The 16,136-nt window shown below is 47.5% G+C and overlaps 1 protein-coding gene across 2 annotated transcripts in view; it reads left to right on the top strand.

Moving 5' to 3' along the window:
• Positions 1 to 16,136, top strand: part of LOC147101865 (uncharacterized) — a 110,297-nt gene that overhangs the window by 52,200 nt on the left and 41,961 nt on the right. For both annotated transcript variants that reach the window (XM_085965874.1, XM_085965875.1), the window contains exons 3-4: positions 4,094 to 4,271; positions 13,292 to 13,367. In XM_085965874.1, the coding sequence (XP_085822000.1) occupies positions 4,094 to 4,271; positions 13,292 to 13,367 (254 nt within the window). The remainder of the gene's footprint in view (positions 1 to 4,093; positions 4,272 to 13,291; positions 13,368 to 16,136) is intronic.

Below are 16,136 nucleotides of genomic sequence, written 5' to 3' on the forward strand. Positions count from 1 at the left end.
CTTCCCGCTCTTGTCTTCGTCCTCCGCCTACAAAATGGCGGTTTTCCCACGCTTGGCGGTCTTCACCTGTCCCCCGACGCTGTCTCCGCTTCACCGCGGCTCTCGCGCCTTCAGTTGCCCCAGACGCTGCGCCTTTTTAGCCCGAATGCGGCCCGGCCTTTATCACCAGCCGCGATCGATGTCCCCGCGCTGCGCCTTTCGGCCCGAATGCGGCCCGGCCCTTATCTCCGGTCGCGATCGATCTCACCGCCCTTATTCCTCCGTCTTCCCTCCCCGTCTGTACAGCCAACACGGCCGACTTTCTGGTCGCGTCGCTGCCCGGCTTACCCACCACCGAGGTAGAAAGAAGATAGTTGACAGCCGCTGATGGAGGCTTCGAGTTCAGGATGTCTTCTGCACTCTGGTTTCTCGATGTCTGCCGCGCGACGTGTCTTCCAGCAGGGTGATGAGGGTGGAAGCCTCTCTTCGACGTCCGTTCTGTGGACGAAGCCGCCGTGGATATAAACTGCCGCAGGGTAAGAATCGGACTCGTCGCCACTGTTAAGTCTGTGTGTTCTAGTTGTAATTACTAACACAGACTACAAGATTAAAGTTCAACAGGTCTTTACTGGTTGGAGGTCAGGACTATACTAAAATACAATATTGCTACACAGTGCTTATATACCGGTGGTCACCACCGGTATTACGTATACAGCAGCCAGAGAAAGTAGTACATCTCTTAAGGTGGAACAGGCTTAAGTTCTCTTAAGGTGGAACAGGTTACATACACCACATAGACGACATCCTTGTAACAGGAGAAAACGACAACGAGCACCTTGCCAATTTGGAGCAGGTGCTCACTAGGCTGAGAGAACGGGGCCTACGAGCAAATCGCCCCAAGTGCGAATTTTTCCAGAAACAAATATCATATTGTGGCCATATAATTAATGAAGAACGGTTGCATAAGTCAACTGAAAAAATTGAAGCGGTCATAAAAGCCCCAGCACCTGAAAATGTCTCACAATTAAGGTCGTTCCTGGGATTGATAAATTACTATCATAAATTTTTACCGAACTTGTCAACTGTTCTGCACCCTCTTAACGCACTGCTACAAACGGGAGTAATTTGGAAATGGAGTGAAGACTGTAAACGTGCCTTCCATAAATGCAAAGGCTTGATCACGTCCAAGGAAGTGTTGGCTCATTACAACCCATCACTGCCAATCAGACTGGCGTGCGATGCATCCCCTTACGGCATAGGAGCGGTATTATCGCATAGATTCCCGATGGCTCGGAGCGGCCGATAGCTTTTGCGTCACGCTCATTGAACTCAGCTGAGCATAACTATGCCCAGATCAACAGGGAAGCACTCAGCCTGGTATGGGGAGTGAAGAAATTCAACCATTACCTACACGGACAGAAATTTACCTTGTTGACTGACCATCAACCCCTCGTCTCCATATTCAACCCTAAAAAGGGCGTTCCCATTATGACAGCGCAAAGGCTACAGAGGTGGTCCCTTTTCCTATGGGCACACCAATATGACATAGAATGCAAAGGATCAAAACAGCATGGGAATGCTGACGGTTTATCGCGCCTACCATTGCCAACGGTAGAAGAAGCACCTACAGTGGACCCAGTGGAGATGTTCCACTCAACCATAGTGGAATGTCTACCAGTAACAAATTCTACCATTGAAAAGGAAACGAGAAATGACCCGACTCTCTCACGAGTCTACGATTTAACGGTGAAGGGATGGCCAGCACATGGCGAACCACTGTTGCCAGCATTCTCGCAAAGAAGAGAACAGCTGTCAGTGTGCCGAGGAACCTTGATGCGTGGATCCAGAGTGGTGATTCCACCCAAACTCCAGGATAAAGTGCTAAAGGAGCTTCACGAGGGGCATCTGGGTGGAGTGAAAATGAAGAACCTAGCCAGAGCGTTTGTGTGGTGGCCAGGTATCGATGGAGACATCGAAGAAATGACCAAGAGCTGTCTAGGATGCCAGAAGGTCCAAAACGCCCCACCACAAGCCCCTCTACATCCATGGGAGTGGCCCTCATCTCCATGGCAAAGGGTACATATCGACTTTGCTGGTCCATTTATGGACTCAATGTTCTTAATCGCGGTTGATGCACACTCCAAGTGGCCGGAGGTAATAAAGATGTCCTCCACCACCACGGAAAAAACCATCACAGTATTAAGGACCATATTTGCCAGGAATGGGCTGCCTGAACAGATCTGTTCTGATAATGGACCGCAATTTGTGTCCGAAGAATTCAGGAAGTTCTTAAAAAACAATGGGGTTAAGCACTACACGTCCGCCCCATACCATCCCGCCACCAATGGATTAGCTGAAAGGTTTGTCCAGACCTTCAAGAAGGCCATAAAGGCCATGGGTAATGAAGACATAAATCTACAACATAAGGTAGATAACTTCTTGTTTGCGTACAGGAATGCAACACGTGGTTACAAACCAAACTCCCGCCATGATGTTTTTCAATAGAAGACTAAGATGCCGGCTGGATTTGATCAAGCCAAACATCAGAAGGGACGTAGAGAACCGGCAATTTCAAGGCATGAATGAAAGGCCAACTAGAACCTTCCAGATAGGTCAACAAGTTTTGGCCCGGGACTACCGTACCGAGAAACGGCAGCCTGGAACTATTTGCGCACGACTAGGACCGCTGATGTATACCGTGGACATTGGAGAAAGCATAATAAGGCGCCATGCTGACCAGATCATAGAGTCATCCAAAAAGGGACAACCTACACCACAACTCTATACACCTGATGATGAAGCAGAGATACCCATAGTATCTACCTCCGATCCGGTGATGCTAGAACCAGATGAACCCGACACTGGCATTCAAGCCGAATCGACCTTGCCAAAAGAACCTACTACACCACCGAAAACTACTACACCACCGAGGCGTTATCCGGACTGAGTCAGGAGGCCTCCAGAGAGACTGACTTATAATTGATAAACTGCAGCAAATGTGTAGATTATTGTTCTTGTAAACATGTTAATTAATGATTACTTAAAATGTTATGTACCAATTATCTAAAAGGGGAGGAATTGTAGTGTATGTACCTTTAAGAGCCCCTGTGTACTGTAATACCGGTAGTGACCACTCGGGTATATAAGCCTGTATAGTGTCTTGTATCTTTTAGTTCACCTCCAGACTTTGTTCAGTAAACACCTGTTAAACCAACTCCTGCATTCCGTGTCTCCATTAACACACGGATACAACACCTGCCATCATCTCAGCTAACTGTGCAGAACATGGATTGAACCATTGCTGTATAACCTGCTCCAGCCCTACACAACCCGCCGAGATCTCTGCGCACCTCCCATTCTGGCCTCTTGCGCATCCCCGATTTTCATCGCTCCACCATTGGCGGCCCTGCCTTCAGCTGCCGAGGCCCTAAGCTCTGGAATTCCCGCCCCAAAGCTCTCTTCCTCTCTACCTCTCTCTTCTCCTTTAAGACGCTCCTTTAAACCTACCTCACTGTCCTAGTATCTCTTTATGTGGCTCGGTGTCAAATTTTGTCTGATTACTTTCCTGTGAAGTGCCGCAGGACGTTACTGTGTTAAAGGCGCTATATAAATGCAGGTTGGTGCTGTGGGGTGACTGACAGTCCGAGCAGTGCATTCATGCCATTGCAATTGGTTTTCCAGATGTTCTAAAACTGAAAGGTGAGGGGTTTTGACAGAGTGGACAGGGAGAAACTGTTTCCACTGACAGGAGAGTCAGGAACCAGAGGACACAAATTGAAGGGAATTGGCAAAAGAAACAGAGGGGGAGACGAGGAATTTTTTTTTAATGCAGCGAGTTGTTGTGATCTGGAATCTACTCCCTGAAAGAGCGGAGGAAGCAGATTCGAAATGGAATTGGATAAATACTTGAAAAGGAAAAATTTGCAGGGCTAGGGGGAAAGAGCAGGGGGGGTGAGACTAATTGGATCGCACTTTCAAAGAGCACAAAGGGCTGAAAGGCCTCCTACTGTGATGTATGATTCTATGAAAAGAAGTTGGAGCATTGACTGGACCCTGAATGCACCCTGTCTCAGAGATTGTTCATCTGTCTGGAGTTGCTCTTTTTATTTTGCAGGTGAGCTGCCATCGCTGACGATACTGGAGCTCCCCCAGTGGAGTGCAGACCAGCGTGTCGGTGAATCGAATGTAGTCACAACGTCATGGAGGACAACCGCCAGCTCACAGCCCTGTGGTCAAGGCCGTCCTGGTAGCCCGCAGTCCATCGGTACAATGGGGAGCAGCTTGGGAGGCAGGTGAGGCCTGAAGGAGATTGTGGGAAATGTCACCAGCCACTGATGGAATAGAATTCAAACATAAATCAGACTAAAGATTCATATAACATTTCAAATGTATTTTTTAAATCTTGAAATTTAAACAAACAAAGAGGTAGGAATGAGTCAGAGAGAAGGGGAAAAGCCCAAATGCATCCCATACCTCCACTCACTGCAGTGATGAATGCGGGTATCCCACACCTCCACTCGCTGCAGTGATGAATGCGTGTATCCCACACCTCCACTCACTGCAGTGATGAATGCGTGTATCCCATACCTCCACTCACTGCAGTGATGAATGTGTGTATCCCACACCTCTACAAACTGCAGTGATGAATGTGTGTATCCTGTAATGATATCAGCAAATAGTGATGGTATTTGCCTGTTTGATTATGATGCCTTACCAGCATATTTGCCTGCTTGATTATTTATGCCTGACCAGCAGAGGGCATGTGAGAGAGGCAGTTGAGTTTAGTTTTAGCTTCATTTTAGATGGATCTCTAAGATGGTGTCTCCTGTAATGCTGTTAACTGAGTTGAACATACTTTAGATAAAAAGTCATTCTCTTTCATGAATGTGTCGTCATTGAACCCACATACAAATCAATACATGGTGTCAGAACCGGGATTGAAAGAGATGAAGAGGAAAAATCTGAAGTTAAATCAGCTCTCCACATATTAGCAAGCCAAAAGAGAACATCGTTACTTACCATTGGAGAATAGCTAACGAAGTGAAAAAATGGAAGGTTTACACCCACCGGCGAAGCTTCAGTTGACAGGTAATGTGGCTGAAAATTGGAGGAGGTTCAAACAACGTTTGGAGTTGTATTTAGCGGCAATCGGAGCTGACGAGAAAAGTGATAAAATGAAAGCGTCAGTGTTCTTACATGTCGTGGGTGATGAAGCGCTGGAGGTGTATAATAACTTCACATTCGCTGCTGATGGAGACAAAATGAAGCTGGATAAAATAATGGAACAGTTTGAGGCCTACTGCATACATAAACGTAACGTGACATTTGAGAGGCACAGATTTTTCACATGTGTACAGAAAATGGGAGAGACTATTGATCAGTATGTGACTGAACTGAGAAACCGAAGCAAAACATGTGAATTTGGGGGACTGACAGACTCGCTGATAAAAGACAGACTGGTGTGTGGTATTCCAGATAATGGTCTAAGGGAAAGACTGCTAAGAGAGCAAAATCTAGACCTGGGAAAAGCCATAGCACTGTGTAGGGCCACAGAGACTGTGAAGTCGCAGGCAAAGGAGCTGTTCAGTGACAGTAGCTGCAACGTGGATGCAGTGAGAAAGAACGGACGCAAACCGTTTAACAAAAAGAGCGCCAATGTGAAAAAAGAGGCGTGGCCAGCAAACAAAAATGAAAGGGGCAATCGAAAGTCATGTAGTCGATGCGGTACACAGCATACACCAAGAAAGTGTCCAGCATATGGTAAAACATGCAATAGTTGCAACAAAAACAACCATTATGCCCGTTGCTGCAAGAACCAAGCGCAACAAAGCAAGGTCCATACAGTAGGTGAAAGCGAGATAGAGGAGTTCTATGTAGATGTTGTGTCTGAAAACAAAAAAGAAAAAAGAGACTGGATGTTGACACTAAAAGTGAATGATATACATATTCCATTTAAATTGGATACTGGAGCACAAGTTAATGTGATATCAGAGACTGATTTTAAGAAAATTAGACCCAGACCAAAGATACATGGAATAAAAGTGAAAGTGACAGGATACTCAGGTACTGATATACCAGTGAAAGGAAGATGCATTGTCAAAGTGACACACAAGGACAGAGAGCACACGCTAGCACTCATCGTGGTGCCAAAGGATGTGCAGGCCATACTAGGTTTAAAAGCCTGTGAGAGACTGAACCTTGTAAAGAGAGTCCTCGTTGTGGAAAGCGAAGGAGAGACAGTCTATGATGAACTCATGAAAGAGTACAATGACCTATTTAAGGGTCTAGGCTGCCTTCCAGGAGAACACACGATCAGAGTAGATAAAAGTATGCCAACGGTCATACATCCATGCAGAAAAGTTCCGTTTGCTCTTCAAAAGCAACTGAAGGCAGAGTTGGACAGGATGGAAAGCCTGAACATGATTCAGAAGATAGATGAGCCAACTGAGTGGGTGAGTTCCCTCGTCGTTGTGGACAAAAAGAATGGAAAGCTCAGAATTTGCCTGGATCCAAGAGATCTAAACAGAGCAAGAGAGAGCACTTCAAGCTTCCTACACGTGAGGAAATCATGTCACAGTTTGCAAATGCAAAGTATTTCAGCAAGTTAGATGCATCATCAGGATTTTGGCAGATGAAACTGGACGAGGCAAGTTCAAGACTGTGCACATTCAACAGTCCATTTTGCAGATACAGATTCCTAAGGTTACCATTTGGCATTGCCTCAGCTCCTGAAGTGTATCACAAAACTATCCATGAGCACCTGGAGGGAGTTGATACATCAATGGATGACATCATAGTATGGGGAACCACGAGAACTGAGCATGACGAGAGACTGAAAAAAGTGCTGGAAGCAACAAGGAAAACAAACCTGAAGCTGAATAGAGAGAAATGCCAGCTCGGGGTGACAGAACTGACATTCGTGGGAGATATCCTTAGCAGTGAGGGCATCTGACCAGATCCCAGAAAGGTGTCTGCCATTGAGAATATGCCAAAGCCACAATGCAAAAAGGACGTGCAGAGGTTTAATGGAATGATCAACTACATGGGTAAATTCATATCCAACCTCTCAGAAAAGATGGCGCCACTGAGACGACTAACTGAAAAGAAGATAGAATGGGAATGGAATCATGAGCATGAGAAGTCATGGAGCGATCTAAAGAAACTGCTCACAGAGGAACCAGTTCTGAGGTTTTATGACCCAGCGAGACCCATCAAGATATCATCAGATGCATCACAGAGTGGGCTCGGTGCCGTTCTTCTGCAAAAATATGACTACTGGCAACCTATTGCATATGCATCGCGCTCAATGACAGACGTGGAGACGCGATATGCTCAAATAGAAAAGGAGCTGCTCAGCATCACATACGCCTGTGAAAGATTTCACCAGTTTGTGGCAGGACAAGCAATCAGTGTAGAGACTGACCATAAGCCCTTGATTGCATTATTCCAAAAGCCACTAAATAGCTGTCCACTTAGAATACAAAGAATGATGATCAGGCTGCAACGCTATACACTGAATGTTGCATACACACCGGATAAGCTGATGTATACAGCAGACACGTTGTCCAGAGCTGTTGACCCAAGTGAGCCCGCAAACACCAAAATGGATGAAAAAGTGAATGCCTACGTGGACATGATCACAAGTGCACTGCCCATAGCAGATGCAAAAATGGAGCTCATAAAGACTGAGACAAACAAAGATGAAACAATGAGACGACTGAGGAAAAGCATCTTGGATGGATGGCCCAACATGAAGCAAGACTGCTCACCTGACATGGCAGAGTACTGGAACTGCAGGGCGGAACTATCACTGGTCGAAGACATCATCTACAAAGGAAGTAAAATAGTAATCCCAAAGAGTCTGAGAAAAGAGATGCTAAAAAGAATCCATGGAGGACATCTGGGAATCGAAAAGTGTAAGAAAAGAGCACGAGAGGTGATGTACTGGCCACGAATCAACCAAGATGTGACAAATGAGGTGTCAAACTGCACAATATGCCTGAAATATCGAGCAAGCAATCCGGTAGAACCACTAAAACCACACCCAGCGCCAGACAGACCTTACCAGAAGGTAGGCGCTGACCTATTCGTATGTCAAGGGAAGGACTATCTTGTAGCCACAGACTATTACTCCCTGTATCCAGAGGTTGGTAGACTGTACACCACCACTGCAGATGCTGTGATAACATGTATGAAAGCCATATTCTCCAGACATGGCGTGGCAAGCGAGGTCTTCACAGACAACGGACCCCAGTTTTACAATGCAAGTTTCCGACACTTTGCCAAAGAGTGGGACTTTGTCCACACAACGTCAAGTCCTCACTTTCCACAGTCCAATGGACTAGTGGAAAAATCGGTCCAGACAGTGAAAAGACTGATGTACAAGGCAAAAGACAGTGGAACTGACTTCTACCAGAGCATGCTTGTATACCGCACAATGCCGCTCGAGTGTGGTATGTCACCAGCCCAACTCCTTATGGGACGTCTGCTAAGGTCAAACCTACCCATTCTGGAGAACCTCCTGAAAACAAAAGAGGGGGAGAAAGTGAGGAAGTTCAAAGAACAACAGAAAGAAAAGCAAAAGTACTACTATGACAGAGGAACACAAAACCTACCTGAACTCCACACTGGTGACCAAGTAAGGTTCAAAGACAAAACAAACATATGGACTCAGAAGGGAACTGTCCTGAGTGAAGTTCAACCAAGATCATACACCATTCAGACAGATGAGGGTGCTGTTCTGAGAAGAAATCGTCGGGATCTTCTCATGGGACCAGCCACAGCAGGTCAAAAGACTGATACTGTTGAACAACCTGATCACACAGCAGGTCAAAAGACTGATACTGTTGAACAACCTGATCACACAGCAGGTCAAAAGACTGATACTGTTGAACAACCTGATCACACAGCTGAGAAATCATCATCTGAGGCAACAACTCAGATTCAAAGACAATCAATCAGAAAATCCTCAAGATGCGTGAAGCCTCCTGAGAGACTCATTGAGCAAGTTTAAGGACTCTTGTTATAGAAGGAAGTAATGTTATCTTATTCTCTCTTCAAGTTCTAGTGTATTTACATATTTCATGTGAACACACAAAGCAAGGTTAAAAAACCTTGATAATGATAATGATAATGTAAGTTCATTAAGTGTTACAGTTAAAATGCAGAGTAATACAAAGAAAACATGTTGTTAGATAAAAGTAAAATACTTTTGTTTTAAGAAAGGGAGATGTAATGATATCAGCAAATAGTGATGTTATTTGCCTGTTTGATTATGATGCCTTACCAGCATATTTGCCTGCTTGATTATTTATGCCTGACCAGCAGAGGGCATGTGAGAGAGGCAGTTGAGTTTAGTTTTAGCTTCATTTTAGATGGATCTCTAAGATGGTGTCTCCTGTAATGCTGTTAACTGAGTTGAACATACTTTAGATAAAAGTCATTCTCTTTCATGAATGTGTCGTCATTGAACCCACATACAAATCGATACATATCCCACACCTCCACTCACTGCAGTGATGAATGCGGGTATCCCACACCTCCACTCACTGCAGTGATGAATGCGTGTATCCCACACCTCCACTCACTGCAGTGATGAATGTGTGTATCCCACACCTCCACTCACTGCAATGATGAATGTGTGTATCCCACACCTCCGCTCACTGCAGTGATGAATGTGTGTATCCCACACCTCCACTCACTGCAGTGATGAATGTGTGTATCCCACACCTCCACTCACTGCAATGATGAATGCGTGTATTGCACACCTCCACTCACTGCAGTGATGAATGCGTGTATCCCACACCTCCACTCACTACAGTGATGAATGTGTGTATCCCACACCTCCACTCACTGCAGTGATGAATGCGGGTATCCCACACCTCCAAAAACTGCAATGATAAATGCGGGTATCCCACAAACTGCAGTGATGAAGACATGTATCCCTTCTCCTTCTTCTTAGGCAGTCCCTCGGAACCGAGGATGACTTGCTTCCGCATTAAAAATGAGTTCTCAGGTGACTGATGAGTCCAATGCGGGACCTACAGTCTCTGTCACAGGTGGGGCAGCCGGTGGTTGAAGGGGCGGGTGTGTGGGGTGCTTGGGTTGACGTGCGCTCCTTGCGCTGCCTGCGCTTGGCTTCCGCTTGCTCCCGGCGAAGAGACTCGAGGTGTTCGGCGCCTTCCCAGATGCTTCTCCTCCACTTTGTGCAGTCTTGAGCCAGGGATTCCCAGGTGTCAGTGGGGATTTTACACTTTTTCAAGGAGGCTGTGAGGGTGTCCTTGAAGCATTTCCTCTGCCAACCTGGGGCTCTCTTGCCGTGCCGGAACTCCGAGTAGAGCGCTTGTTTTGGGAGTCTTGTATCGGGCATGTGGACAATGTGACCCGTCCTTCGGATCTGATTGTGTGTGATCCAAGCTTCGATGCTGGGGATGTTGGCCTGAGCAAGAACACTGACGTTGGTGTGCCTATCCTGCCAATGGATTTGCAGGATCTTGCGGAGGCAGCGTTGGTGGTACCTCTCCAGTGCTTTGAGGGGCCTGGTGTACATGGTCCATGTCTCTGAGGCTTACAGCAGGGCAGGTATCACTGCTGTTCTGTAGACCATGAGCTTAGTGCCGGGTTTGAGGCCCTGGTCTTCAAACACTCTCTTCCTCAGGCGACCGAAGGCTGCACTGGCACACTGAAGGCGGTGTTGGACTTTGTCATTGACGTCTGCCCTTGTTGACAGTAGGCTCCCGAGGTATGGAAAGTGGTCCACGTTGTCCAAGGCCTTGCCGTGGATTTTGATAATTGGGGGGCAGTACTGTGTGGCGGGGGCAGGTTGGTAGAGGTCCTTTGTCTTACAGATGTTTAGTGTAAGGCCCATGCTCTCATACGCTTCGGTGAAGGTGTTGACGATGGTTTGGAGTTCGACCTCCGAGTGAGCGCAGACGCAAGCGTCGTCTGCATACTGTAATTCGACGACAGAGGATGGGACGACCTTGGATCTGGACTGGAGGCGACGGAGGTTGAACAGTTTCCCGTTTATTCTGTAAATTAGCTCCACTCCAGTGCGGAGCTTACTGAGGGTGAGATGGAGCATTACAGCAAGGAAGATTGAGAAGAGCATTGGTGCGATGACACAGCCTTGCTTGACCCCGGTTCTTATGTGAATTGGGTCTGTGGTGGAACCGTTGGTCAGGATCACGGCTTGCATGTCGTTGTGGAGGATGGTGACAAACTTTTGAGGGCAGCCGAATTTGAGGAGGACACTCCATAATCCCTCACGGTTGACAGTGTCGAAGGCCTTTGTGAGATCAAAGAAGGCCATGTACAGCGGTTGGTGCTGTTCCCTGCATTTCTCTTGTAATTGACGTGCGGTGAAGATCATGTCCATTGTGCCCCTTAGTGGGCGGAATCCACATTGCGACTCTGGGAGGAGCTCTTTGGCCACTGGGAGAAGGCGATTGAGGAGGATTCTTGCAATGACTTTCCCTGTGGCAGACAGCAGAGAAACTCCTCTGTAATTACCGCAATCGGACTTGTCACCTTTCTTGAAGATGGTCACAATTACGGCGTCTCTGAGATCCCCTGGCATGCTCTCCTCCTTCCAGATAAGAGAAATGACTTCATGAATTCGTGCCAGTAGTGCTTCTCCGCCATGCTTTAGTGCCTCAGCGGGGATTCCATCTGCTCCTGAGGCCTTGTTGTTCTTCAGTTGTCGGCTGGCCTTTTCAACCTCATGCGGGGCTGGGGTTGTGCTGAGATGGTGGCGGGTAGCATGCTGTGGGATGGAGTTGAAGACACTCGCGTCGCAGTGATGAATGCGTGTATCCCATACCTGCACTCACTGCAGTGTGAATGCGTGTATCCCATACCTCCACAAACTGCAGTGATGAGTGCATGTATCCCATACCTGCACTCACTGCAGTGATGAATGCATGTATCCCACACCTCCACAAACTGCAGTGATGAATGCGTGTATCCTACAGATCCATTCACTGCATTGGGGATCATGTATAGTTCCATGCAGTGCTAATTCTTGCGAAGGGTGCTACACATGCATAGTCTCACATACAGAACCTCACACATATGTGCCACCTCACACAAGTACACAATCTCACACTCACACATACGCATAGTCACACTGTCTCACACAACTGTACAGTCTCACACAACTAAAGTCTATCATACCTACCCAGTTTCTCACACCTACATTCAATGCAATTCCACACATACACGCAGTCTCACGCGTACACGCAGTCCCACGCGTACACGCAGTCTCACACATACACGCAGTCTCATACATACACGCAGTCTCACACATACGCAGTCTCACACATACACGCAGTCCCACACATACACGCAGTCTCACACATACACGCAGTCCCACACATACGCAGTCTCACACATACACGCAGTCTCATACATACACGCAGTCTCACACATACACGCAGTCTCATACATACACGCAGTCTCACACATACGCAGTCTCACACATACACGCAGTCTCATACATACACGCAGTCTCACACATACGCAGTCTCACACATACGCAGTCTCACACATACGCAGTCTCACACATACACACAGTCTCACACATACGCAGTCTCACACATACGCAGTCTCACACATACACACAGTCTCACACATACACGCAGTCTCACGCGTACAGTCTCACGCGTACACGCAGTCCCACATACACGCAGTCTCACGCGTACATGCAGTCCCACGCGTACACGCAGTCCCACGCGTACACGCAGTCCCACGCGTACACGCAGTCTCACACGTACACGCAGTCTCACTCATACACGCAGTCTCGCACTCATACAGAGTTGCTTGATAGTGACAAACTTTTAATTTTTGGCCACAGACCTTCCTTGATGGCTGAGGACCACCTGTGCATTCAGTAACTCAAGGCTGCCCTCTTTTACATTGCAGCATTGCTGTTGAAGTTAGGGCTGCAGCAGATGCTGCCGTTATAATATAAAGAGGCACAAGAATGGGTCAAGGCACGGTGTCCAGCAGCGCAAAGGAAGTTGGGGCTTCTCACTGGGACAATGGGTGCAGGGAAAAACAATTAATTTCCTGATAGTCTGATGACCCTGATAAGGAGCCAAGGAGCTGAATATGGTTTAGAATTCCTGGAAAATTAATAAACGTCCCCCGGACAGTCAGTGGCTGGAAGCTGTATCCTGGAACTCTGCTTCGAGCAGGTCTTGTTTCAAACTGGATTCTTCGTGCCAGTGTCAGTCGAGGTGCGTTTAGTTCTCAGTTCAGCCTACACTGTGTGTCTCTGTATGAAGCTAACATCAGATTCCTGCTGTTGCAGTTTGGACTTTTTGCAGTTGACCAGAAGTCATTCGTGTTCCCCCAGAACCAGGGGCAGCTCTGTCGCTGTTAAAAAGGTTGGTGTGAAGGGTCCCGTTGCCGGAGCGGGGGGGGGGGGAGGGGGGGTTCATGCACAGTGTGTCAAGGGCCCCTCTTTTCTGCCATTGTTTGGTGCGTAGGGTGGGGTTTGGTGGGTGGGGGGTTGTCCATCTTTAACTGGGATTCTCATGGGTTGGTGTGAAGGACCACCCCCTCGTGTCGGTGTATGGTTCCCAACTCTGGTTGGATATATTTCTGGAGATTGCGTTACACGGCCTCCAGCCTGCACCCGCCCCCACACTCCATTGGCCACCTGACCTGCCCATCCTCATGGTGTTCCGCCTTCCTACGCCAATTGGAAAGTGAATAGACACTTTATTACCCGTTTGGAAGATTCTTGACTCTCAGTCAAACAGCATTCTTTCCCATGTCCAATATTTTTATAACTAGTAAACAAAAGAGATCAAAGACATTTATTTCTTTAAATACTATTTTTATTTTATCGCCCCCCCCCCCCCCCAATGATTTTTCTCCTGGGTTGCTCGCAGCAGTTGACCTGGAGATTAGTCTTTGATCCCTGAAGACTCCAGACGTAGTCAGGGTATCGCACTGGGTCCCAGTGCAGCCAGCCCGGGGCACTGTGAATTAGCTGCTGTCCGCCTGAGCTCTGACCCAGTTTGTTTACTCCCTGGATTTTTTTCTTTGGTGCGTTTATTTCTATTTTCTTTTTAATGTTCTTCACCTCTCCCCCCTTAACCCCCCACCCCCACCGCCAACGATCAGGGATCAGGGGGCACACGCACTATTACCTGCCAGTTGCAACATAAAGAAAGAGAAGACTTGCATTTCTATCATGCTTTTCACAACCTCAGGACGTCCCAAAGCACTTCACAGCCAATGAAGTTACTTTTCTGAAGTGCCGCCACTGTTGTAACGTAGGAAACGCGGCAGCTAATTTGTGCACAACCGGGTTCGACAAACGGCAATGTGGTAATGACCAGATCATCCACAGATGACCTGCTCTGTAACTAGTTACGGGGAAATGCACAGGAGGCTTGGAATCTTGTCTTCAGCCACGCACCTTCCATCCTTCACTCGCTGGCTGTTTGATCGGCAGCTTCACCAAGAATGACGTTGTTGACACAAACCCGCGTCCTGTCACTCTGCAGGTCAGTGCAGTAATGTGTCATAGCACCAGATAAGTGCCCTCCACTTCTTCCTTGAACGGAGGCCCAACCAGTCCCCATCCACCACCACCCTCCTCCGCCTGGCTGAATTTGTTCTCACATTGAACAACTTCTCCTTTGACTCCACTCACTTCCTCCAAATAAAAGGTGTTGCTATGGGAACCCATATGGTCCTAGTTATGCCTCCCTCACCTCTTTTTCCGGTAGATTGATGACTGCATCGGTGCCGTTTCCTGCTCTCGCCCTGAACTAGACAATTTCATCAACTTTGCTTCCAATTTCCACCCTTCGCTCACCTTCACATGTTCCATCTCCGACTCTTCCCTTCCTCAACTTCTTTATCTCCACTTCTGGGGATAAGCTATCGGCCAATATCTACTATAAGCCCACTGTTTACGGAGGTCACAGTCCATCATCAAAGACCCTACCCACCCCAGCCACAGTCTGTTCGCCCTCCTGCCATCTGGGAGACGCTACAGATGCATTCGCACCCGTACGACCAGATTTAGGAACAGCTTCTTTCCCAGTGCTGTCATCCTACTGAACTCCACAAATAAACTCTAAAGCCTGCACATCTGCCAATGCACTTTATTATGGTTATGTTTATGTTAATGTATTACAAGCCAAATGTATGTTGAATGTTTAAATGTCTTAATCTAAATGTACACTCTCAGGAGCCGCAAGCCTACATTTCGTTGTACTGCACTTGTGCACTAACAATGACAATAAAAGTTGATTTGATTTTGATTTGACTCCCACAGCTACCTTGTTTACTCTTTCTCCCACCCTGCTTCCTATAAGGAATCTATTCCATTCTCCCAGTTTCTCTGTCTCTGCGCACCTGTTCTTATGATGTCACTTTCCATACCAGTGCTTCCGACATGTCTGCCTTTTTCCTCAACCGAGGATTCCCCTCTACTGTGGTTGACACGGCCCTTGACCGTGTCCGTCCCATTTCCCACACCTCTGCTCTCACCCCTTCCCCTCCCTCCCAGAACCACGATAGAGTTCCCCTTGTCCTCACCTTTCACCCCACCAGCCTCCACATTCAACAGATCATCCTCCGCCATATCCGCTACCTCCAGCGTGATCCCACCACCAAACACACCTTCTCCCCTTTCAGCATTCCGAAGGAACCGTTCCCTCTGCTACACCCTGGTCCACTCTTCAATCACCCCCAACACTCCCTCCCCTTTCCATGGCACCTTCTCATTGCAAGCGCAAGAGACGCAGCACCTGCCCTTTTACCTCCTCCCTTCTGATGATCGATGACAACCTACACGTAGTCTCCCTGTGTGTGCTAGTTCCAGCTAGTGTCATCAAGATGATGACCGGATGCGCCAAAGCGACCGCCCGGTCTGAAAAGCTTGAAAGCTTCGAACATGTCAACCAAAGTTCCCTTTCAGGAATAACCAACCAAGATAATCGGCCCAGCACTCCACATTTATCAACTCAACTTTGAAGGCCTATCTAGAGTGAAGAGTGAGCTCTTGTCAATGGAACTTCGAATGCAAATGATCGACATTCTTGCCCTCCAAGAAACCCATCTACCTGAATCAACCCATATCGGATACAGATACATGGATTCCACATGGTAGCGTGCCGATACCACGTGAAATA

This window comes from Somniosus microcephalus, chromosome 23 (genome assembly GCF_052327205.1).
Source record: "Somniosus microcephalus isolate GS21.2 chromosome 23, FLI_Smic_1.0, whole genome shotgun sequence".
In the NCBI taxonomy this organism is placed as follows: Eukaryota; Metazoa; Chordata; class Chondrichthyes; order Squaliformes; family Somniosidae; genus Somniosus; species Somniosus microcephalus.